This window comes from Pongo abelii, chromosome 1 (assembly GCF_028885655.2).
Source record: "Pongo abelii isolate AG06213 chromosome 1, NHGRI_mPonAbe1-v2.0_pri, whole genome shotgun sequence".
NCBI lineage: Eukaryota > Metazoa > Chordata > Mammalia > Primates > Hominidae > Pongo > Pongo abelii.
In genome coordinates this window covers 17,744,716-17,770,225 of record NC_071985.2, presented here as the reverse complement: position 1 = coordinate 17,770,225, position 25,510 = coordinate 17,744,716, and the positions used below count along the sequence as shown (strand labels likewise).

The window sequence follows — 25,510 nt, the reverse complement described above, 5'->3', positions numbered from 1 at the left end:
GGCCCTTTTTTCATAGCACTTCTCAACTTCTAATGTGTAATCTCTTTATATATTATATTTCTTCATTATCTCTCTTTCCCTTACTAGAATGTAGACTCTATGAATCTCTACAAAGATTTCATTACTGTTTTTCACTTTATATATCCCAGACACCTAATAAGTTCTCCATACATATAGATGTTGAAAGAATGAAGAACAAAACTAATTTTAAAAGGCTTTTTGTTGTTGTTGTTCAGCCATATGCTTTATCTGATGATTTGCTTTCACGAGTTTATATTTTACCGTTTTTTGTTTCTTCTAAAAGAAAGCAAGTTTCCAGGAGCTATTTCTTAGACATACTAGCAGGAATAGGATCAATATTAACGTTTAGGGAAGTTCCAAAGCTACTATAGCAGTACAGAGAAATTCGATATAGGTTCAGCATGTTGGCAAAATTGTGAGTGCCCACTGGAAAAATGAACTATGATATGAATCTCTGTAAGCTTTTGGAGTAACAGTAGGAAGAGTGTAGTGGATGGAATAATATAGCTAAAAACTGAATTTATCTGTTAATGACTGAGATTAAGAGAGAAGTACCAGAGATGTTGGTTAGTTAAGGTAAAGCTAAGTGCAGAAACATTAATAAACTGTGACGTTGCAGTGGCTTAACAAAATAGAAATCATTATCTTTCTCTCTTGAAGACCAGGCTTTGTGGTGGTAGTTTGAGTGTGCTCTGCCCACTTAGTTATTCACAGATCCATGCTCTCTGGGGCTCTGCTGTTACCAGTACATGATTTCCAAGATGAGCCACGGCATCAACATAGAGCTGACAGATTGTGGAAAAGGGAGGAGTGGGGGATGGTGCCTGAGGATTTTATGCACCAGCCCTGGAAGTGGCATGGAGCACTTCTGCTCACATTTTGTTGGCTAGTCACATGGCCACACCAGCTTTAAGGAAGAATGGGAAATACGGTCTCTGTGCGTGCCAAGGAAAATATGTTTGATGAATAGTTAATTTTTCTCTGCCTGATATGGTAATTTGATGTTCTTTTGGTGTAATAGAAAATGCAGGTATATGCCTGTTGATTGATTCAACATTTTTTTCTGAATAGATTTTTCTTTCTGAAAGCATTCATTTGTCTGTTTGAAAGTGATTTTATAACTGGTGAGGAGACTTCTAGTTCTACTACCTAATTTTGTAAATGAGGTGAGTGATAGTATTGGGATTGGAATCTGACTTGTTTTATCTACTCTGATAGACTTTCTGCTAGACTATTATCCATCTCTGATAGCTAGTATCTAGTGCTTTAAACTGTTTTATCTAAAGCCAAAGGCTCTTTCTTTTTCTTTTTCTTTTTTTTTGAGACGGAGTCTTGCTCTGTCGCCCAGACTGGAGTGCAGTGGCGTGATCTTGGCTCACTACAAGCTCTGCTTCGTAGGTTCACACCATTCTCCTGCCTCAGCCTCCCGAGCAGCTGGGACTACAGGTGCCCGCCACCACGTCCGGCTAATTTTTTGTATTTTTAGTAGAGACGGGGTTTCACCGTGTTAGCCAGGATGGTCTCGATCTCCTGACCTCTTGATCCGCCCACCTCGGCCTCCCAAAGTGCTGGGATTACAGGCGTGAGCCACCGTGCCTGGCCACCAAAGGCTTTTTCTTGAAGATCTCTTTTCTTGAAGATTCTATATCTTGTTAAAGACGCTCATCATCCTTAATTTTACCTATACATGTAATTACATAAATTACGCAATTTTTTTTTCTTTTTGAGACAGAGCCTCGCTCTGTTGCCCAGGCTAGAGTGCAGTGGTGCGATTAATCTCGGCTCACTGCAACCTCCGCCTCCTGGGTTCAAGCAGTTCTCTGCTTCAGCCTCCCGAGTAGCTGGGATTACAGGCGCCCACCACCATGCCCTGCTAATTTTTGTATTTTTAGTAGAGATGGGGTTTCACCATCTTGGCCAGGCTGGTCTTGAGCTGCTGACCTTGTGATCCAACCACCTTGACCTCCCAAAGTGCTGGGATTACAGGCGGCATGAGCCACCGCACTGGGCCAAATTACGTAATGTATGTAATGTAATTATGTAAAATAGAAACAGTTTAGGGTTGCATGTAAATGTCACATGCTCATTAGGCATTTTTTGGTGACTTGTTTCAATCACAATTTAGTAAGTGTGTATTTCATACTGTGAACTTTTGTGATGACTACTATGACCATGAGAAAATCTGTCTATAGACATTTTCTGGGTTATGAAAACTTGGTTTGTAAATACTCTTTGTAGATAAATGATACACGCTACTTGGACTGTCCAAATGTATGATGGTCTTTTAGTCTAATTTCTCTTTTCATCTCTGAGCATTCCCATTCCTTTTCTGAAATCTTGTTTCAGAAGGTTATTCTTTTGACCTGAGATCTGTCTGCCAGTTGATAAGGGTAGGGCTAAATAGGCAACATGGAGAAGAAGAGACAATGTCTTACTCAGTTTTGGACATATTGCATCGAGTCAAAGAGATCCTTATTCCTTGACATACTCTTGTCTTAATTTATCATGGCTTAGTAGGATAAAAATAGTGTTCTGTTAACATAGTTTGCTACTACTACTTTTTTTTTTTTTTTTTTGAGACAGAGTCTCTTTCTCTCACCCAGGCTGGAGTGCAGTGGCGTGATCTGGGCTCACTGCAACCTCCATCTCTGAGGTTCAAGTGATTCTTGTGCCTCAGCCTACCAAGTAGCTGGGATTACAGGCAAACGCCACCACACCCAGCTAATTTTTGTATTTTTAGTAGAGATGGGGTTTCACCATGTTGGCCAGGCTGGTCTCAAACTCCTGACCTCAACTGATCCACCCACATTGGCCTCCCAAAGTGCTGGGATTACAGGCGTGAGCCACCGTGCCCAGCCAATTTGCTGTTACTTCTTAGCAAACCAAAAAGTATTTGAGAATCGTAGTACATACTGACTTAGGATAACATTTTAGAAGAATAACAGCCCCTTTTAATTGTAAGCTAATAAAAGGGAAAAGAAATCCAAGGAACAAAAAAACATTGCCTTTTTTTTTTTTGAGACAGAGTCTCACTTTGTCGCCCAGGCTGGAGTGCAGTATGGTATGATTTCGGCTCACTGCAAGCTCCGCCTCCCGGGTTCATGCCATTCTCCTGCCTCAGCTTCCCGAGTAGCTGGGACTACAGGCATCCGCTACCACGCCTGGCTAATTTTTTGTATTTTTAGTAGAGACGGGGTTTCACTGTGTTAGCCAGGATGGTCTTGATCTCCGTGATCCGCCTGCCTCAGCCTCCCAAAGTGCTGGGATTACAGACATGAGCCACCGCGCCTGGCTACTGTTGCTTTCTTTAAAGACATTATAAAATATTGTCTAACAAAAATTAATGGCAATAATTCTTATTTTATTCTTCTCATAGTTTAATTTAGTAAACAGATACAAAGGGCCCTTATACCGGACACTGGTACATTATTCTATATAAACCCTACTGTGTAAACAGATGCCTGCACTTTACAGATGAGAAAATTGGAGCACAGAAAAATGAGTAAACTTATCTCAGTTCACACTGCTCGCAAGAGACTGAATTAGCTTTAGAACCTAGGACATCCTCCCTTCAAGTCTCTGCTTTCTGTTTTGCCATTATCTTATTTTATTCAATGGGAAGCTAGAGGCAGAGAGGTGAGGCAGCTGTAGTGGTCCTTCTTGGTGTGAAATGAATAGGGCCTCAAGTTTGGTGTTAGCAGTGGGAATAGAGAGGTGTGGGCATGTTTTTAGAAGACAGTTTATTTTTAAAAAGCATGAAGAAAGGGAATACTCTAGGGATACCTTTAGGTTTCTGGTTTGGCCAACTGGATGAATAGGAATGTTATTTGTTAAGAGGAGAAAACAGGAATGTGGAATGGGTTTTGGAAAAGTTAATTGGAAATCTTAGGACATACAGGTTGCTGCCTAGGAGGCAATTTGATACGTAGGTCTAGAGAACTCAGGATGCATCTGCAGTTATAGCCTTGGAGTCGTGAGCTCATAAATTGTAGTTAATTTTAAAGATGTGGATAAGATTGTCTAAGGAGAATGTAGAGTGAGAATAAAACCAAAGGCTGGAAACCTTAACTAAAGGAAATACAATATAATATGTAAGGGAATAATATCCCTGAATAATCAAGACCTGAGGATGGGATCCAGAGCTTAAGCCTTGTATGACAGGACAGCTCCCTCTTCCCAGATGGGCGGTTACAGATGGGTAGTTACAGATGGCTATAGAGGTAGGGAACTGAGAAAATTCTTGCTCAGTCACTTCCATTTTCGTCTCATGTGCTGAGAAAAGGGGATGTGGTGGGGAAATGGTATGGAATTGTTGGGAGACTGGAGATTTAAGAATGACTGATGGCTCACGCCTGTAATTCCAGCATTTTGGGAGGCTGAGGTGGGCGGATCACGAGGTCAGGAGTTCGAGACCAGCCTGACCAAAGTGGTGAAACCCCGTGTCTACTAAAAATACAAAAATTAGCTGGGCATGGTGGCATGCACCTGAGGCAGGAGAATCGCTTGAACCCAGGAGGCGGAGGTTGCAATGAGCCAAGATTGCACCACTGCACTCCAGCCTGGGAGACAGAGCGGGACTCCGTCCCCGCCCCCAGCCAAAAAAAAAATAAATAAAAGAATGACTGTGAGTGTAATGAGGATGGGAACTTAACCAGGAATATTTAATAGTTACTGTTAATCATTTTTGAAAATTTACCTGAGCAATAAATACAATCCTTTCTGTATAGCAATAGGAATGAATGAGGCAGAAAGTTAGATTAATTCGTGGTTTGGGTCGTGCTCATTATTTGGCAGCAGGATGACAGTGGGAGAAGTAGGAAAAGATAAGCAGCCTGATGCATTGTTGTGGCCATGTTTGTTGTTAAAATAGAAATACATACTTCTGTGTTTGTTGGTAAGTAGTATATTGTCAACTGTGATGAGTAGTAAAATTAATAATACAAATTTCAGCACATGTGGTTTATCTCAGAAGGCAAAGGTGCACTGATTCGAAGATACTACATTAGTTTACTAGGCCTGCCATAATAAAATACCACAGACTGGGTGGCTTAAACAGAAATTTATTGTCTTGCAGTTCTGGAGGCCTGAAGTCTGAGATCAAGGTGTTGGCAAGTTTGATTTCCCCTGAGGCGTCTTTCCATGACATGCAGATGGCTATCTTTTCCCTGGGTCTTCACATGGCCTTGTGCACACGTGCACACACATCTCTGCTGTCTCTGTGTGTCCTAATCTTTCCTTATATCACCAGTCATATTAGATAAAAGTACACCTCAATGGCCTAATTTTAACTTAATCACTTCTTTAAAGACCTTGTCTCCAAATACACTCACATTCTCAGGTACTAGAGGTTAGGGCTTCAACATATGATCAACATATTTGGGGCAGCCCAGTTCAGTCCATAACAGGTACTTTTTGGTTTGTGGGCTGCAGCTAGAGGATGAGCTACAAATGTTACTTTGGAGTGGAGGGACTGGGGAGTTGCTTTTAAGTCCAGGAGTGGGTGGGGGTTTTGTGTTGTGCAGCTGAGCTGTGGACTTCTTTTGTAAACCCCCAAAAGAGGTGCCTTAAGGGGAGAAGCAAATAGTGTCTGATGACTCTACTGGGAACCAGGGATATAAACAGATATTTCATGCAGAGCATATTCTCTCAGGCTGCATTTATAATCTCAGATGGGTTCAGGAAGCATTGCTTTATTTGAGGCATGGCCCCCTGGTGGAAAGAGAAGTGGCTGTCTCTGCACATAAGGGAAAAAGTCTGGGGGAAGGGAGCTTTATTGATAACCATCACAGGACAGCAGGCATCCCAGCAAGTGAGAACACAGATTTTCTTTCTTTTCTTCTTCCTTCCTTTTCCTCTTCTACTCCTTTCATCCCCTATTGGTTGGGGGAGAGAGTATGATGAGAGAGGAACAGAGACTAAAGGAATGGTCGGGGGAATTGGAAGCTGAGAATGGGGGCAGGCCTGTGTGAATCCCCTACTTTGGCAGGAACCCAGTTGCCTGATAACTGTCATTTTAATGGAGGAGGTCATAGGAAGAGTTTGATGATATTTTGCATATCAAATCATGGCTCAGACAAGGGAAGTCAAAAGCCCTTTCCAACAGCATCTAAAAAATTAAGAAATGATTTGAGAATTATTGGAATGATTTGAGGAATAATTTGTTATATTTTATATCACTTGGTAAGCAGTTCTATAATAAATATAGTTTAGTGTATCAAGAAAATAAAAATATATTTAAAATTTGGGGTTTATATTTATTTATATAGTACTTTATATTCCTGTTAAAATATCTTGAATATGACTCCAAGGGACAAGGTAGTTGAAAGTGCAGATGAGTTATTTAAGTGGTTATTATAAGGATTAAGCAAGATAGGAAGAGAATGTGATCCTTTGGTATTAGGAAAGTCAAGTTTAGAAGATTCGCAGATTGGTCTTAACTTTTCTAGTCTGTGAGGTCTCCTTATAAGAGATAAGACTTGCTCAATGAGGTGAAGTAGAAAGAGATAGACTTTGCCATCAGACCTGGGCTTTTATGTTTTAATATTCCATATCTCTGTAACCTTGGAACAAAGTGTACAACCTATTTGAATTTCAGCTTTCTTTCCTTTAGCATGAGAACATTAATAGCTACCTCCTGGATTTTTTGGAAATTAAATAAAATACATTTATGGAAAGCATTTATTTTGTTTGGCATATAACCGTTAACAAATGTTCGTTCCTGACCTTTCTTGAATTTAGCAAAATTAGTCTGTAATATTGTACTAAATTTTAACATTTATTTTCATTTTGGATAAAAACTCAGTGGTACAAATTTGCTCAATACTCGTTCTTCAGTGCTGATGTAAAAACCCTGCTTAGGGCTGGAAGTGGTAGCTCATACCTGTAATCCCAGCACTTTGGGAGGCCATGGTGGGAGGATCACTTGGGACCAGTCTGTGCAACTTAGCAAAACCCTGTCTCTACAAAAAAGTAAAAAAAAAAAAAAAAAAAAAGTAAATAAATAAAAATAAAAAAACCATTAGCTAGGCATAGTTGTTTGCTCCTGTAGTTCTAGTTACTGGGGAGGCTGAGGCATGAGGATCGCTTGAGCCAAGGAGTTTGAGGCTGCAGTGAGCCACGATTGTGCCACTGCACTCCAGCCTGTGTGACAGAGCAAGACCATGTCTCTTTTCTAAAAAAGAAAGACCCATTCTGGGTGCGGTGGCTTACGCCTGTAATCCCAGCACTTTGGGAGGCCGAGGTAGGCGAATCACCTGAGGTCGGGAGTTTGAGACCAGCCTAGAGAACATGATGAAACCCCGTCTACAAAAATTAGCTGGGTGCGGCAGCAGGCACTTATAATCCCAGCTACTCGGGAGGCTGAGGCAGGAGAGAGAATCACTTGAACCCACGTGGCAGAGGTTGCAGTGAGCCAAGATCGTGCCACTGCACTCCATCCTGGGCAACAGAGCCAGATTGTCTCAGAAAAAAAAACCAAAACAAACAAAAAAACCCTATTCAGACAAAATCCAAATTAGTGGAATTCTATTTAGAGTTTACTGTTGGTAGTATAAGCACACATACTTTACAAAGCTGAGGCATATAGATATATTTATTTTCAGTGTGCACTTCATGTATTTGAAAGTAGATTTTTAGCAGAGTGGCCTGTGAATCCAATATAAATCTGATTTCATTTTAACATTTCAGTGATGGATTTGGTGACGCTAACTTGTTTTAAAAATTCATGTGGTACTCAGAGAAATAGTTACAAGTGCAATTTTTAAAAATTGAGACATTGCGTACCACATAATTAACCCTTTTAAATTGAGTAATTCATTTGTTTTTACTATTTTCACAAGGTTATGTGCTTATCACTGTCTAATACCAGAACATTTCATCACACTCAAAAGAAACCTCCTGCCTATTAGCAGTCATTCACCATTCCCCCTTCTCCTAATACCAGGGTTAGCCCCTGGTCACCACTAATCTACTTTCTATCTCTATGGATTTGTCTATTCTGGATATCTCATATCCATATGAATCAAACCATATATGGCCTCTTGCGTCTGGTTTCTTTGAGCATGTTTTCAGAGTTCAGCTATGTCATAGCATGTATCTGTATTTCATTCCTTTTTAATAACTGAATTATAGTCTGTTTTATGGATATACCGTATTTTGTTAGTCTGTCATCAGTTGGTGGACTTTTGGGTTGTTTCCACTTTTTGGCCTTTGTGAATAATAACTGCTGTTAATATTTGCCTACAAGTCTTTGTGTGAATATATGCTTTCAGCTCTTTTGGGTGTATATACCTAGGAGTGGAATTGCCAAATCATATGTTAAACAATTTCTGAAAAAGCATTAAAAACCAAGAAACAAAGTTGAGTCATGTGAGGTTCAAATTTATAATGAAACCTCTGTCATATCTGTTTGCTTTTATATATAGTTTTTGATGGAGATTTGGACTGGATATATATTGCTTAAATATTAAAGGAATATATAAAAATAATCAGAAGCCTTTAACTGGGTTTCCCTGTTATATGTTCTAATAGGAGAACAAGGAAAAAAATAACAATTTACATAAAAGCAACCTACAGACTTCTCTCTTACTGGCAGCTGATTCTGTAAATAATTCTAATTGGATTTCATCCAAGGCAAAGACAGAAGGGGAAGGCATTGTTTGATGGAATATGGCAGTACGTTGAAAATTTTCACCTTGGGGATTATTCACTGAAAATAGCGGATGTCCTTTTTATCAGGTTAAAACATAACTTGTTTAAACATCCTCTTACCTACATGTGACCAAAAATGCTTTTCAGTGTTTTGGGCCAGATGTCCTTGAACTTTCTCCACGTTATAGCATGAAACCTAATTTCTTTCTTTTTTTTTTTTTGAGATGGAGTTTTGCTCTTGTTGCCTAGGGTGGAGTGCAATGGCCAGATCTTGGCTCACCACAACCTCCACCTCCCGGATTCAAGTGATTCTCCTGCCTCAGCTTCCCGAGTAGCTGGGATTACAGGCATGTGCCACCACGCCCGGCTAATTTTGTGTTTTTAGTAGAGACGAGGTTTCTCCATGTTGGTCAGGCTGGTCTCGAACTCCCGACCTCAGGTTATCCACCCACCTCAGTCTCCCAAAGTGCTGGGATTACAGGCGTGAGCCACCGCTCCTGGCCCATGAAACCTGATTTCTATGGAGCAAAAATGGCCACCTCATCTCTGAAGTAACTTTTGTTAACACATTTCAAGGACAACTTATATAACGACTAGATATACTTGAAAATTAAATATCTGACACTCACCCATATTTAATAGAGATTGACACCAAAGATAAATTTTGAGGACTCTTATTACATATTCTCTCTTTTCCCTATTAAAAAATAAATCAGGACCTCAAATTCTGCCCTTCATCAGTTTGAACGCTAATCTTGTTAGAAAGTATTTTAAATTAAGTACAACTAGATAGTTCTGAATAATTGAATACCAAATTTTAAAATATTTTTGTTTGTTGAGGCACAGTTTCATAGACCTTGGTGAAGAGAAACAGATTATTAGAAGGAATTTACGGGAAACAGTTGAGTCTCTTGTGCATATGAGTTGCTGTCTTTGGGAGAGGGCCAAGGAGCAAAGTCATCTGGGCATTGTCCCCACCCTCAGAGTTTAGGGTGCAAAATAAGTGATCAGACAGCTGTTTGTAATCTAAAACTGACTGAAAGGTTTAATTGAAGTACAAGTTTTATATAGTGAGAATGAAGAGACGAGTGCCACCTTGACTGGGGTATATTGAAACATTTAAATGTTAGGTAGAGAAAGATGTGAGAGAAGGCTTCATAGTCACAGAATGGCATGGAATCATGAAAGTATATAGTGTGTTTGGAAGACTACACAATAAGGTTAAGCAAAACATGGAGAAAAGCTGAACCAGGAATTTAGTGTGGACAAATGTTGAGAAAAATGGGTATGTTTTATATGGAGATGACTGTCAAGAAGCAGGTAAGGTGGGAAGGGTGTGAGCTTTTGAATCCTAGAAACTTTCACTATTTACTGTGTGACTTGGCTGAATTTTTTAACTTCTCTCTGCCTCAATTTGTTCATTAAGGATAGTAATACAGTCACATAAGGTTATGGCGAGCATTAAAAAGATGGATGTAAAGTTCCAGATCCATACTCTTACATGTAGTAGACATTCAAGACTTAGTAAACTATTATTTTATTTTTAAAAAGTTTGTTGAGGGCTTCTGGGTGATACTCCTAAATAATTGAAAGCAGGGACTTGAACAGGTATGAATAGTCATGTTTACAGCAGCATTACTCACAAAAGCCAAAAGGTGGAAGTGACTCAGTTGTCTGTCTGTAGATGAGTGAATAAACAAAATGTGGTATATGCATACAATCGAATATTATTCAGCCTTAAACAGGAAATTCTGACATATGTTACAACGTGGATGAAGCTTGAAGACATGATGCAAGGTGAAATAAGCCAGTCACAAAAGGGCAAATACCGTATTTGTTGTTTACATGAGGTACCTAGAGTAGTCAAAATCATAGAGCCAACAAAGTAGAATGGTGGTTGGCAGGAGCTGAGGGGAGGAGGGATGGGGAGTTAGATTAAGAAATGCTAGGTCCGGAGTTTAATTTTGGAAAGATTAATACAAGAATTCTGGAGATGAATGGTAATAATGGTTGTACAACATTACGAAAGTATTTAATATGCTAAACTGTACACTTAAAAATGGCTAAGCTGGTAAATGTTATGTTTGTTTTACCACAATTTAAAAATGGAGAAAAAATAAAATGAAACTGCTAATTCTTTAAAAAATCAAACGAATTCTAACCACTTCAGCTCTTTAAGCAAGATGCCATAATTCATTTTGTTGGGAGCAAATATTGCTTACTGTATTGCAGTATTTGGCTTACAGAGATGATTGGAATAAAAGCACATCTTAGAGTTTGCTCCTGCTCAAGGAAAGACTGAAATTCCTGTTTTCCTAGGTCCTCTGTGATAATTAAGGATTTTGTCCCAGGGTAGATGTCTGTTTGTTGAATAGAGTCCTTAGGGAGTTTTTGGACATGCAAGAGTAGAAATGGAGCTAAGTTGAGGGGAGGAACCAAAGAGCCTTGGATAATGAAAGATGAATAATTTTAAATTTCATAGTTCCACAATGGAAGAGGGGAAAGAAAAGCAATAGGCAATCAAAAAGCAAAGTAGTATTTTTAAAACTACTCTTGCTTCTGAATGAATGTTATTGAACAAAGGTGACAATTACGGAGACAATTATATGGTAAAATATCATGCATTTGTCAATGGAAAAAAAAGTTTGTTCACCTTCATTAGTTGTAAAAAGTTGTTTTGTCCATGAGTCAATTCAAAACATGGAAAATGGTTTTAGTGAATTTATTTTTAAAAATAATTTGTAATTAGTAAAAAGTACTTGAATGAAGCTAAACTATATGGCAGCCAAACAGAAATGCTATTTGTTTCTGCAACAAGGCACTGCTGAATGATACAGAATATTAGTAGTATGTTGTTGCTAAAGTGTTTGTGATCTTATCAACAGCTACATATGAAATAATACTAAATTTAGCAAATAGGATAAACAGTGTTACATTGGGCGGGGTGGACAGAATAACAGCCCCCTTTCCATGTAATGCTGTTTATCCTATTTGTTGAATTTAATATTATTCAACACTCAGGAAAATATGTGTGTATTGCCTTCAACTGACATAGTTTTAGTTTTTATACTGTCTCCCTCCCTACCTATTGCCATGTATAAGACAGGCACCTTGCCAGTTGTGTTTGATTCTGACCATTTAAAGCAGTGCTATTTTTTGCTCAACATGCATACAGATATATGTTTATGTACCCATCTCGGAAATGCAAGCCTTTGTGAGTTATGACTTAACTATAGCGTGAATTGAGGCTGATAATGTAAGTGGGGGTGAAATTAAGCATGGTCTTATAAGCCACATTAATGGTTTTACCCTGTATTCTGAGTGCCATGGGAAGCTATTTGGGCTTTAAACTGGGGAGTGATGTCGTTACATATTAAAAAGGCAAACAGTCTGCAGTGTGAGAATGGATGTGACGAGGTCAAGAATAGATGCGGGGAGACCAGGACATGCTTAGAACTGGCAAAACTTGAGAGAACCAGGTTTGGAAGGAAGATAGTGAGTTCATTGTTGGAAGTGTTGATTTTGAGGTATCTTTGATAAGGATGTCAGATACTCATTTGGATGTGTGTGCCTGTTGGCCAGAGATATGACATTTAAGGGCAGCAAGGTTACTTGAAACCAAGTATAGATGAACTGGAGGGAACCTAGGACTGCTAGAGGCAGAGACTTAAGAAGAGATGACTAGAGAGGTAGAAAAGTGGGAAATCAGGAGATGATGCTGTCACAGGAATCAAAGGAAAACTTGTTTAAAGAGGGGAAGTGGCACAAAATGCTGAATGCTGCTGAGATGAAGATGGAAAGAATGTCCATTAGTCTTATTTATTATGGTAATCTTAGCAAGAACTATTTTGTTTTAGAGATGTACCCAAGCTAGACTGAAGTAGGTTGAGAAGTGTGAGATGAAGTTATTGAGGAAATGATGTAGCCAGCTACTTCAAGAAACTTAGCTCTGAGGAGGAGGAGACAGATGGAGCAATAGTTGAGAGCAAACACAGCGTTCATGTATAGGACAGATCTGAGTGTGTTTCAGTATTTCTGTAAGATTCAGTATAGAACATAAAGTGGGAACACCTAGTACGTTAAAGGGAGAATTCATGTGAAGCTCCCAGCTGGTGCTGAATCTTGATCCTGAACCTAATACAGTGACTAGCCGCAGAAAATGGAACAGCTTCTCTAGGTAATAGGGCTGAAGGAGAAGTAATACCATTATTTATTTTCCTAATTCCCTGTTGTATTCATCAGGGTCCAAACAGGAAACAGAAATTAGACGGTAATATGAACAGGGAAAGTTAAATACAACATACAGACTTATTAGCCATATAGGGGATTATGACAGTAAAAGAGAACTCTAAAGAGTACTGGAATCTCAGAGTGAGCAGCCACTACCCCTAGGGCGGAGGCAGAGCACCCAAGGAGGTAAATTTGGCAGAACCCAACCCTCACCCTCCACAGGATGAGGTTCAGACCATGCTGGAGAGGGTGGGCATGTCCCATCGGCTGGCAGAGACGTTTGCTGAGCTGTTGTGCTGATGGACTCTCTGGGAAGCTGTCCATGGGGAAGTGCCATGGAAAGGAATTCCCTGCCCAAGAAGGTGGCTTACTGGGAAGCCACTCTCTGGAGTACAAAAGAAGCTGTCCCCAGGCAGGTGCTACATGCTGTTGGCCACCTTGAAGTGCCGGCTGCCCCACACTCAGGGCTGTGAAGAGGGGCACAGCAGAACCAGGCAGAGGGCTCTTTCCTTTACAGTTCTTTGAGCACCTAGCACCCTGTACCGACAAAGCTTAATATATTGCCAGCTGGCACAGGAGACATGCTTTAAGCATCCACCTCCTTTTTCTGAAATAATGGAACTAAGAGACAAAAATTGACAAGTGATACACCTATTACTGGTCTTTTAACTTTAAAAAATTTTTTTTGCTGTAGTGACAAACATCCTTGTATGTAAATCTTTGTGCATATATTCTTGTTTAGCTCATAAGAGGCTAACCACATTAGAGCATAGAGATGTGATTATGCATCTTTACGTTTTGCTGTTTGCTTTTGTGTGCATGAAGTATCTTTAGAAGGAAATGAGAAATAGAGATTTTCTTTAGGGGGGGAGCTGGGCAGTGTCACCTATTCATAAAACTAAAAATTCATAAAATTAAACATTTAATTAAAAATATTTTTAATTATAAATGACATCATCTGTTTTGTTAAACTTAACCTTGTTAATGTTTAATTTCTCAGAACATTATGGTTTGTTAAATTGTCCCTTCTGACCTATATTTGGGCATCATTTGCAGCTCAGAATGAGTCAGGATATTTTCATTTAGTTAAGTTTCCTCTTAGTGCTGTCAAAACCAGGGTCACCCATTTTCCCTTGTATCCTGGACCTTTGCCTGGCATTTGATGTGATGATACTACAGCTGTTAGCCTCCCCAGCACTGTTGCTGCCAAACCAGAAGTGTAGTGTCAGGTGGGGGAGACTTGTAAGTAGCAGGACTCTGTCATAAAAAAAGTTAGAGAACTTAAATATCATGTTAAGTTCTTAGTTTTCTTTGCATAATCAGAAATGTATTCTCTTGCTATTTTTACAACAAACCCTTAAAAAAAAGGTTCTTAAACTAACAGTAATGATAATTAAGAAATGCTTTTTCCGTGTATCACCTTTTAGATTAAGACATAAAATAATATTGAAAATTGTGGCTATAGAATGTAGTTTTTTTTTTTGTTTGTTTTTTTTTTTTTTTGAGATGGAGTCTTGCTTTGTCGCCCAGGCTGGAGTGCAGTGGCGCAATCTCAGCTCATTGCAAGCCCCGCCTCCTGGGTTCACGCCATTCTCCTACCTCAGCCTCCCAAGTAGCTGGGACTACAGGCACCCGCCACCATGTGTGGCTAATTTTTTGTATTTTTAGTAGAGACGAGTTTTCACCGTGTTAGCCAGGATGGTCTCGATCTCCTGACCTCGTGATCCGCCGGCCTTGGCCTCCCAAAGTGCTGGGATTACAGGCATGAGTCACCGGCGCCCGACCAGAAAGTAGTTGTTTTAAAACACTTGGAAAAGTGTAGTACTGTAGACATGTAACAAAATTGCACTTGTGCCCTTTACGTTTATATAAACATTTTTAAAAGTATTTAAGTTACATTTTGGTCTTTACCAAAATTTACTCTTCAATTCAAGGGTTGTTTCTATCTTGTACAAAATTGTATGCATAGCTCTTTTTTTTTTTTTTTTTTTAAACTTAAACTACCAAAGCAGAAAGGAGTTATCTAGTCTTAGATCCATTTTGAACTATGAAGAGATAAACGGTATTTTGACACTTTTACCTACATTACTTAAAGTGATTTTGCCTGTTAAAACTTTAAGAAAGATCCAAATGATTTTTTTTTTTTTTTTTTTTTTTTGTGAGATGAGTCTCGCTCTGCCGCCCAGGCTGCAGTGCAGTGGCATGACCTCGGCTCACTGCAAGCTCCGCCTCCCGGGTTCACGCCGTTCTCCTGCCTCAGCCTCCTGAGTAGCTGGGACTACAGGCGCCCGCCACCACGCCCGGCTTAAGTTTTTTAATTTTTAGTAGAGACGGGGTTTCACCGTGTTAGCCAGGATGGTCTGGATCTCCTGACCTCGTGATCCACCCGCCTTGGCCTCCCAAAGTGCTGGGATTACAGGCGTGAGCCACTGCGAACAGCCCAAATGATTCTTAATTTTATGTCTCATTTGTTTGAATCATTGCTTCGTTACCCAGCAAAATAAAACAAAAATTAATTTGTAATTTTTATTAAAGCCTATCAGAATTTATGGAATAGGCTTTTCTTTTCTTTTCCTTTTTTTTTTTTTTTTTTTTTTTTGAGATGAAGTCTCGCTCTTGTCCCCCAGGCTGGAGTGCAATGGCGCGATCTCGGCTCACTGCAACCTTCGGCTCCTGGGTTCAAGCGATTCTCCTGCCTCAGCCTCCCGAGTAGCTGGGATTACAGCCTCCTGCTACCACACCCGGCTAATTTTTTTTGTATTTTTAGTAGAGATGGGGTTTCGCCATGTTGGCCAGGATGGTCTCGAACTCCTGACCTCAGGTGATCCGCCCACCTCAGCCTCCCAAAGTGCTGGGATTACAGGTGTGAGCCACTGCACCCGGCCAGAATAGGCTTTTCTTAAATCCTTATTACTTAAACTCTTTAAAAAAATTTTTTTTCTGGCTGGGCACAGTGGCCCAGAGGTTATAGGCGGCCGCCACCACGTCCAGCTAATTTTTGTATTTTTAGTAGAGTTGGGGTTTTGCTGTGTTGGCTAGGCTGGTCTCCAACTCCTGACCTGAAGTGATCCACCCGCCTTGGCCTTTTAAAGTGCTGGGATTACAGGCGTGAGCCACCGCGCCTGGCCCCCAGGCCATTCTTTCTATTCTAAGTATCTAGTCTAGTACTGGCATTATAGTAGGCATCCATTAAGCATTTTTTTGAGCTAGATGATGATCAATTTGAAGTTTTTTATTATGACATTCTTACTAATTAAGTGTTTATTCTTAGTAATTTTCTTTGTGGCGTTTTCAGGACTACAGGAATATGTGGAAGCTGTCTCTTTTCAACACTTCATCAAAACACGATCATTAATTAGTATGGATGAAATTAATAAACAATTGATATTTACAACTGAAGACAATGGGAAAGAAAATAAAACTGTGAGAATTTAAAATTTATTTCACATTTATTATATAATTTATGTAACAGTATGACGATTCTAGTAGATTTACTGGCTTATGCTAGGATTGAGATGGGAATGTTCTTTCTAAAGTATGGTTTTGTAGAGTCTCAACTAGGAAATGGTCTTTTTAAATATTTCAGTTAGTGGATAGAACAAGAACAACGCTGGGCATATTGGGAAAGTAATGCTCTTTACCTAAAGCATTATGGAGTGCTTACTGTAAGTCCTCTTTTGGTTTTACTATTTTTCACTTGCCCTTTGTAAGCACTGTCTTATTTAATCCTTTTATTAACCGTATGTGGTAAGCATTATTACTCTCATTTTACAGAGAAAGAAACAGGCTTTTAGAGAGGTTAAGTAACTTGCCAGAAGCCACACAACTAAAAAGTGTGGCAGAGCTAAGATTTGAAGTTAGGTATTTTGAATCCAAGCCTGTGCCCTTGTCCGCTCTGCCAGTGCTTCTCACAGTGTGCTACAGGGATCCCTTGCATCAGGTACCTACCTCAAAGGGTTGTTTTAAAGGATTTGACTTAAAGGTTATTAATTAGGCAATATACAGCAGCACCTGACATGGAAGTGCTCAGTAGTTTGCCGTTATAGTTTTTGTATAGTGAGAGCTGTTAATCATTTACTCAGTTCACAATGCTTGTATCTGAAATTTACGTAGCTTTTCTGAATTAAGAAAAATTTGCAGTTTGACTTTTAAACAAATACTATTTTTTTCCTTCTGGGTTTCAAGATATAACATTCAGGCAGTAAGGTAAGCTGTATTGACTATTTGTACTTTCTGAGATACCAGTACACTTAAAATTAAATATTTTAAAAATTTTATTTTTTGTCTTTTTAAAATTATTTTTAAAAACACCATATATTCAGGATAGGTAGGCAGGAGATGGAAGACACTGTAGAAATAATATTTTCTTGAGTATCAACTAAAATATTAATACAAATGAGACTAATTTGGCATGACAGGTATAACTTTAAGGAAGCCATGTATTAAGTTCTTAAATTACATGAAGTGTATTAAGGAGGAAATTTATTTTGAGAAGTAAAATTTCTTCATTTTTTTATTCATATAGTGTAGACTGAATTACACAAAGAAGTAAAGTAGGCCTATTTGACCCTGCTTCTCACATGATATTAGGGAAGTTACCACACTTTCCTTTAAAGTTCTCTGTGTATCAAAATGAAAATACTGGGGAAAAGGCCAGAAAATTGAGAGTCAAAGTACTGTTTTCAGGACTTAGGTACCAGATTATTTTAAGATTATGGGGCTATAATATTCATATACATGTTTCAAATTGTTTAAGACTATGTTCATAAATAAGTTTTAGTGCTAAACATGCTTGGTGCTGAAATTTCTGGGAATTTGATTGGGAAAGGTATTTTGCTCTGACTTGCCTCTTGAGAATATTGTCAAAACTATTTAATTTTTATTTTAAAAAGTTTTGTGAAAAATTTCAAACATGCAGAAAAATAGAATGGAAACAGTAGTGCCACTAACTAGCTATCATATTCCCATAGCTCAACATCATATTACCTGTGATGTTTCTCGGACCTCATTGCTTATACTAAATGATGGGGACGTTGCGCCAGATGGTCTCTGCAGAGTCCAAACAATGTTACGATTCATGTATTAGATACATAGCAAAGAGTGATCTTAATAAAGCTGTCTCCCTCATCTCAGCTTATATTTATGTAACTTCCTTTAAACTTTACTCAAAAGAATTATCTCATTAGTTCCTCAAATGCACAATTCTTACCTGTACGCCTTTGTAGTTCCCACTACCTAAAATGTCCTTTGACGTAACTGCAACTTCACCTACCCTTTTAAACATACAGTCTTTTAATAACAATTTAGGCATTGTCTCTACCAGAAAGAATTCAGTAGAGGGAAATTGATGGGGAGAGAGATTTCATGATGATAGTAATCATGATAGCAGCTAGCATTTGTTGAATATTTACTTTGTGTTGGGCATTATGCCAAGAACTTGGTAAATGTGATCTCATTTAACCCTTAAAATAAACCTCTGAGGTAGGTGCTGTTATCCCATTTTACAGATGAGGAAACTGAGGTTTAGAGAGATGAAATAACTTGCCCAAGGGCATACACCTTATGAAGCAAGGTCCTGGAAGAGGTGGGAGGAGATGGGTCAAGGTCATTTGGAAGAGTTAACCTCAAACAAGAGGAGGGACAACTCATCATCTGAGACTGGAGGATAGAAGGTAAAGATGGGTGTGGATATAAATTTTTTTTTTTTTTTTTTTTTTTTTTTGGTAGGGCTAAAGGCAGTTGCGAGAAATTGTGCTAGGTAAGCTGGCAAATGACCAGGTCACTGAAATTGGGCAAGATTGTCTACTGAAAGTGAAGAGGTTTGGGATTTGAGTAGAGCCCTGAGGAGAGTGGTGAAAGGTTTGAAATTGTGTTTGAAGAGGCTGGAAAGAGAGCCATCTAATGATAAGTAAAAGGATTGGAGGGTAATTTGTAGCGGTACAGACTCTGCAGTTGTGATTACCATTTTTTTAACTCAGTGAGTGGTACTCAGCCACCTGAATAAAGGACTAATGAGTAGATTTTAGTATTGATTGAGGATTCTGTTTTTGCTGGGTAGGTGCAGTAGAAAATATAGCAGTCTAAGGGAATTGAGGATGCAGTGAGAGTAATAAATCGTGATGGTCAGTGCTGAGTAGGAAAAGACAAGAAGCCAGAAAAAGACTGAGCTTCTTAGGAAAACATTAATGGATCACAAACTTGGAGGGCCGTATGGTTTTTCATTTAAGTAAGTAATTGTTGTGCAATAAAGTTATTAAGCCTTGTTTAAGAATATTTTTATTTTGTACGTCAAGTGGAGTTGGAAATAGTTGGTTTCATAATGATATATTTCAAAAGTATCTTGAAGTCATCTGGTTCAATTCACTACCCAGGGCACACATTCCTCCTGTAACATCCCAAATGGTTATTAAGCAAAATAGATTTATTTTATTTAGAAAAAATTAGTATGACTGATTTGCTATTGATTTTGTACTTCTATAATAAATGTGATACATGCTATATTCACTCTTTTTCACAGTGTTCTTTCTTGTGTGTGTGTTTTTTGTTTTTTGTTTTTCTTTTTACCAGCCTTCCTCTGATGCACAGGATAAGCAGTTTGGTACTTGGAGACTGAGAGTCACACCTGTCGATTACCTTCTGGGAGTGGCTGACTTAACTGGAGAATTGATGCGGATGTGTATTAACAGTGTGGGGAATGGGGACATTGACACCCCCTTTGAAGTGAGCCAGTTTTTACGTCAGGTTTATGATGGGTTTTCATTCATTGGCAACACTGGACCTTACGAGGTTTCTAAGAAGCTGTATACCTTGAAACAAAGTTTGGCCAAAGTGGAGAATGCTTGTTATGCCTTGAAAGTCAGAGGGTCAGAAATTCCAAAACATATGTTGGCAGATGTGTTTTCAGTTAAAACAGAAATGATAGATCAAGAAGAGGGCATTTCTTAGAATCTAACATTACTCAGTTACTAAATCTTTTGAGAACTCCTAAGAGACCAATTTGTAAGACTTATTTAGTATTTCATTTGACTTTATTGTGGCTTTTACATAGAAACATATTCAGTTGTACTTGTTTTAAATTGTGTATACAAGCTGTATATAAAATTAGCCAAACGAATCATTTCTTATATCTTATTCATGAAAGTTTGCATACAGATGTTTGCATATATGTCTTTTTGAATTTTTGCTGGTTAACCTTTATCATTTATCTTTGTAATGTGAACATGCTTCAGAGTGTACTTTTTGCCATAACCTATTTTAATTTACTTTTTCTGAAGTTTGGAGTGATAATTTTTAGTGGAAGCAATTTGTAATTTAAGTTGGTGATTTTATTATATGTAGAAAAGATTTTTTAGTTAAACTTCTGGACTTGAGCGTCCTGTTTAAATTTCTTGTGAATATTGTGCCAAGCCTCAAAAATAGGCTTATTCCATGGAACAAGAATTAAAAATGAATAAGCTATCAATATATAATTTAAGTACAAGTTTAGGCTGGGCGTGGTGGCTCACGCCTGTAATTCCAGCACTTTGGGAGGCCGAGGTAGGCAGATCACGAGGTCAAGAGATCAAGACCAGCCTGACCAACATGGCAAAACCTCATCTCTACTAAAAATACAAAAATTAGCTGAATGTGGTGGCATGTGCCTGTAATCCCAGCTACTTGGGAGGCTGAGGCAGGAGAATCGCTTGAATCCGGGAGGCAGAGGCTGCAGTGAGCCGAGATTGTGCCACTGCACTCCAGCCTGGGTAACAGAGCAAGACTCCATCTCAAAAAAAAAAAAAGAAAAAGAAAAAAAGTACAAGTTTATGAAGTATTATAGTGAAAAATTCACATTCTGGCTGATTTTAGGCCATTTAAAATTTATATAAAACAACCTTCCATAAAAATTTGACAGGTGCCCAGATGTTACTTTCTCCATTTATTTTTTGTTATTTTTTTTAATCACAGAAGGTCTGATAGAGAATTGGAGCTAAATTATAATATTTTTGTTGGTAAAGTTGAATTATATACTTGTACATACAATGGAAATGCTTTTAGTAGTGATTATTTAGCAATTTTTGTTTTTGTTATATTAGGCATGTTTGGAGGCTTTCCTATTCTAGCATTTAAATTTCAATTTTATTAAAATTAAATAATTTAAATCTAGCATTTAAATTTAAATAATTTAAGTGTAGCATTTACATTTAAATAATTATAATGAAGTTTTGAAATACTAAGTTAATCCAGACCTTTAGTTGTCCCATGGTGTTAATAAAGTTGCCAAAGAAAATGTATTCTGAACAATTCAGCAATAAGACAATTGTCAACACAGTTGAGAATAACAATGGTAATCGTTAGTAATATTTAGAATTGGAATTTGCCTACTGAAATAGTTATAGATGATTACTTGTGATGTGAAACTGAATTGAGCATGACAACCAGACATTTCCAGTTGGTTTTGTAAGTTTTGAGAATCTAGATACTGGGTTTTATTTTTTGAAAGATTAGCTCTGTTTTGTAAGGGCTGATTCCTTGAAAATGTAATTTTCCAGAAAAACACCTAAAGAAAATAAAACATGGACATGCCTAGTAAATTCTATTTTTTTGTTTGTGTTAGTGATGGTGGGTTTTTTGGTTTCCCAACTCACCTGTAGTCAACTCACTACAGGTGAGTTGGTGCCATTGCTACTGATATATCTCCACAGTTCATGTCATACTAATACTGTGGGTGTTACGCCAACTCTGAGTGTCTCACTTTTAAAAATACTTACTATGATGGCATCATGTGTGGTAACAGTTTTCATCTTTAATAGAAAAAGAAACTGGTTCTAGGTCATATGGTAATTTTGCTGACAAAATTCTGAAAGAATATTGGGTTCTTTTCATAAATAATTTCCGGCATGTATTACATCAGTGAATTTTTTTTTTATTTTATTTTTTTAGACTTAGTCTCTATTGCCCAGGCTGGAGTGCAGTGGCATGATCTTGGCTCACTGCAGCCTCCACTTCCTGGGTTCAAGCGATTTTCATTCCTCAGCCTCCCGAGTAGCTGGGATTACAAGCACATGCCACCATGCCTGGGTAATTTTCTATTTTTAGTAGAGATGGGGTTTTCATCATGTTGGCCAGGTTGGTCTCAAACCCCTGACCTCAAGTGATCCTCCCACTTCAGCCTCCCAAAGTGCTGGGATTACAGGCGTGCGCCACCATGTGCAGCCTACATCAGTGATTTTTAAAGTACACATGGAGTGCCCTGGGGCTTTTTGAAGGTGCCTCAAAGAAAGATGATATTTAAATTAGATTGGCAGAACAGATTTGAAAATTTAATCCAATCCCTTTATGTCTACATAAGACTTACTTTAGATTCAGACACACAAGTAGATTGAAAGTAAAAGGATGGAAAAAGATATTCCATGCAAACAATAACCAAAAGAGAGCTAGAGTGGCTATGTGAATAATATCCAACAAAATAGACTTTAAGAAAATTATTTTTTTGCTAGAAACAACATAATAAAAGACTCAACCCATCAAGAATAGATAACAATTATATATGTGTGTGTATACATGTACACACATATTTCTAACAGAGCCCCAAAATACATAAAGCAAAATTTAAGTGGAGAGAAATAGACAATTCAACAGTAATCATTGTAGATTTCAGTACCCCACTTCCAATGGCTAGGACACCATGACAAGATCAGTAAGGAACTTGAACCACTCTGTAGACCAATTGGATTAAACAGACATATATACAGAACGCTCCACCGAACAGCAGAATACATATTTTTCTCAAGTGCACATGAAACATTCTTTGCAAAATTTCAGACCACAAAACGTCTCAATAAATTTAAAAATACTGAAATCATACAAAATGTGTTACTCTTACCACAATGGAATGAAACTATAAATCAATAGAAGGAAAGTGGTATAATTTACTAAAAGATGGAAGTTAAGCAATGTACTCCTAAGTAATCAGTGGGTCAAAGATGAAATCACAGGGAAATTAGAAAATACTTTGGGGTGAATGGAAAGAAAAAGTTGATATACAATAGCATATGGGATGCAGTGGAGCTGTGTTCAGATGGAACTTTATAGCTTTAAATGCTTGCATTTAAAGAAGGTTTCAAATTAATAAGCTAAACTTCAGCCTTAAGAAATTAGAAAAAGAAGGGCAAAGTAAACCACAAAAGAAGCAGAAGAAAGCTAATAAAGATTTTAGCAGAAATATGAAATACAGAAGAGAAAAACAATTGAGGGCTGGGCGTGGTGGCTCACACCTGTAATTCCAGCACTTTGGGAGGCTGAGGCCGGTGGATCACCTGAGGTCGGGAGCTCGAGACCAGTCTGGTCAACATGGCGAAACCCTGTCTCTACTAAAAAATACAAAAGTTAGTTGGGTGTGGTGGCACGTGCCTGTATTCCTAGCTACTTGGGAGGCTGAGGCAGGAGAATCTCTTGAACCCAGGAGGGGGAGGTTGCAGTGAGCCACTGCACTCTAGCCTGGGTGACAGAGCGAGACTCTGTCCAAAAATAATAAATAATTGAGAATAGCAACAAAAACAAAATTTGATTCTTCGTGAAGATCAACAAAATTAACCTTTGCCTAAACTGATCAAGAAAAAAAGACTCAAGTTACTAAAATCAGGAATGAATGAGGGAATGTTACTATCAACCATACAGAAGTAAAAAGTGCAGTGGTGCAATCTCCGCTCACTGCAACCTCCGCCTCCTGGGTTCAAGCAATTCTCCTGTCTCAGCCTCCCGAGTAGCTGGGAATACAGGCGCACACCACTACACCCTGCTAGTTTTTGTATTTTTAGTAGAGACGGGGTTTCACCATATTGGTCAGGCTAGTCTCGAGCTCCTGACCTCAGGTGATCCACCCGTCTCGGCCTTCCAAAGTGCTGGGATAACAGGTATGAGTCACCACATCCAGCCTTCTTTTCTTTTTTGTAGAGACAAGGTCTCGCTATGTTGCCCAGGCTGGTCTCAAACCCCCAAGCTCAAGTGATCCTCTTGCCTCAGCCTCCCAGGAATATACCTCATTCAATAGACTATACCCACAATTATATATAATGCATAATCATATGTAATTATATTTTGCATATAATGTAAGGAGATTCATGGATCCTCTGAAATTCATCTATGGATGCTCTAAAACTATGTTGCTGGAACCCAGATTAAGAACCGTTGTCTCAGCCTCCCGAGTAGCTGGGACTACAGGCGCACACCACTACACCCTGCCAGTTTTTGTATTTTTAGTAGAGGCGGGGTTTCACCATGTTGTGCAGGCTGATCTCGAACTCCTGACCTCAGGTGATCCACCCACCTCGGCCTCCCGAAGTGCTGGGATTACAGGGGTGAGCCACCGTGCCCGGCGTTAGAGTGTTTCTCTAGAGAGAAACATTCATGGCTTTCATATCTCTCTCAAATGGATTTTTGACTTAAAACTAAGAATCACCTGGTATAGATTGTAGTAGGGTTAGGGTTCTCTAGAGGGACAGAACTAATGGAATATATGTGTATATATATATATAGAGAGAGAGAGAGAGTTTATTAAGTATTAACTCACACGATCACAAAGTCCCACAATAGACCGTCTGCAGGATGAGGAGCAGGGAGAGCCAATCTGTGTTCCAAAACTGAAGAACTTGGAGTCCAGTGTTAGAGGGCGGGAAGCATCCAGTACGGCAGAAAGATGTAGGCTGGGAGGCTAGACCAGTCTCTCCTTTCACATTTTTCTGCCTGCTTGTATTCTAGCCGAGCTGGCAGCTGATTAGATGGTGCCCACCCAGATTTAAGGGTGGGTCTGCCTTTCCCAGCCACTGACTCAAATGTTACTCTCCTTTGGCAACACCCCCACAGACACACCCAAGATCAATACTTTGTAACCTTCAATCCAATCAAGTTGACATTCAGTATTAGCCATCACACAGATGATTTCTTAAGGTCCCATGCACCATCAAAGGCTTTCCAAACCTATTAGGATTTTAGATGAAGCAGTTCTCAGGATTTATGTAGCATTTGGATTTTCTTTTGTATGTTTGTTTTTAAGAAAGTGAATGAAGTTCTCTTGAATGAGTGTTCCATAGTTGTAGCACCCCATTCCTCTAAAGTTCTCATTTTATAGAGTCACACTGATTTTAATTCAGAGATTACCTATTCTGATTGTTTTCTATCTATATATAATTGTCTCAAAAAAATCTTTTTTTTTGCCTTTGCAGAATAAAAGGAATATCTATAGTTAATTTTTAGTTATGTCATCTTCAGATTTTAAGATAAAAGTCATCCTTACTGGTCTGCTTTTTTTCTGGGAAGGTCTTGTTTGTAACCATTGTCAATGATCTTTTGAATAATATAAGCAGTTGCATTTTCCAGATCCTAACTGTTGCTTTAAGAAACATGACAGAACAATATCTGGGTGACATAAAAACACAGAACTCAAAATACAAAACTTTTTTCCATATCCGTAATGCCCACAAAAGCCTCTAAGGCTGCCTTCGTCTACCTGATACCACACACACACATGCACACACACAGGAGTTTCTCTGGGACACTTCTTAGTACTTCCATGTATGGAGGTAAAATGGATAAAAGACTAGCAACACCAAACACGCAGATCCTAATGGCACTG

General features: G+C 38.7%; 1 protein-coding gene across 2 annotated transcripts in view; it reads left to right on the top strand.

Annotated features, from left to right (window-relative positions):
* TSNAX (translin associated factor X) overlaps positions 1–20,678 on the top strand; it is a 38,007-nt gene extending 17,329 nt beyond the window's left edge. Inside the window, exons 5-7 of one of the 2 annotated variants that reach the window (XR_002915606.3) lie at positions 16,196–16,323; positions 18,408–18,572; positions 19,468–19,592. Coding sequence is in view for 1 of the 2 variants with exons in the window: in NM_001131907.2 (NP_001125379.1) it covers positions 16,196–16,323; positions 19,468–19,845 (506 nt within the window). In the remaining variant the exon portion in view is untranslated. 2 annotated transcript variants of the gene reach the window in all.
* Positions 20,679–25,510: the final 4,832 nt, after the last annotated feature.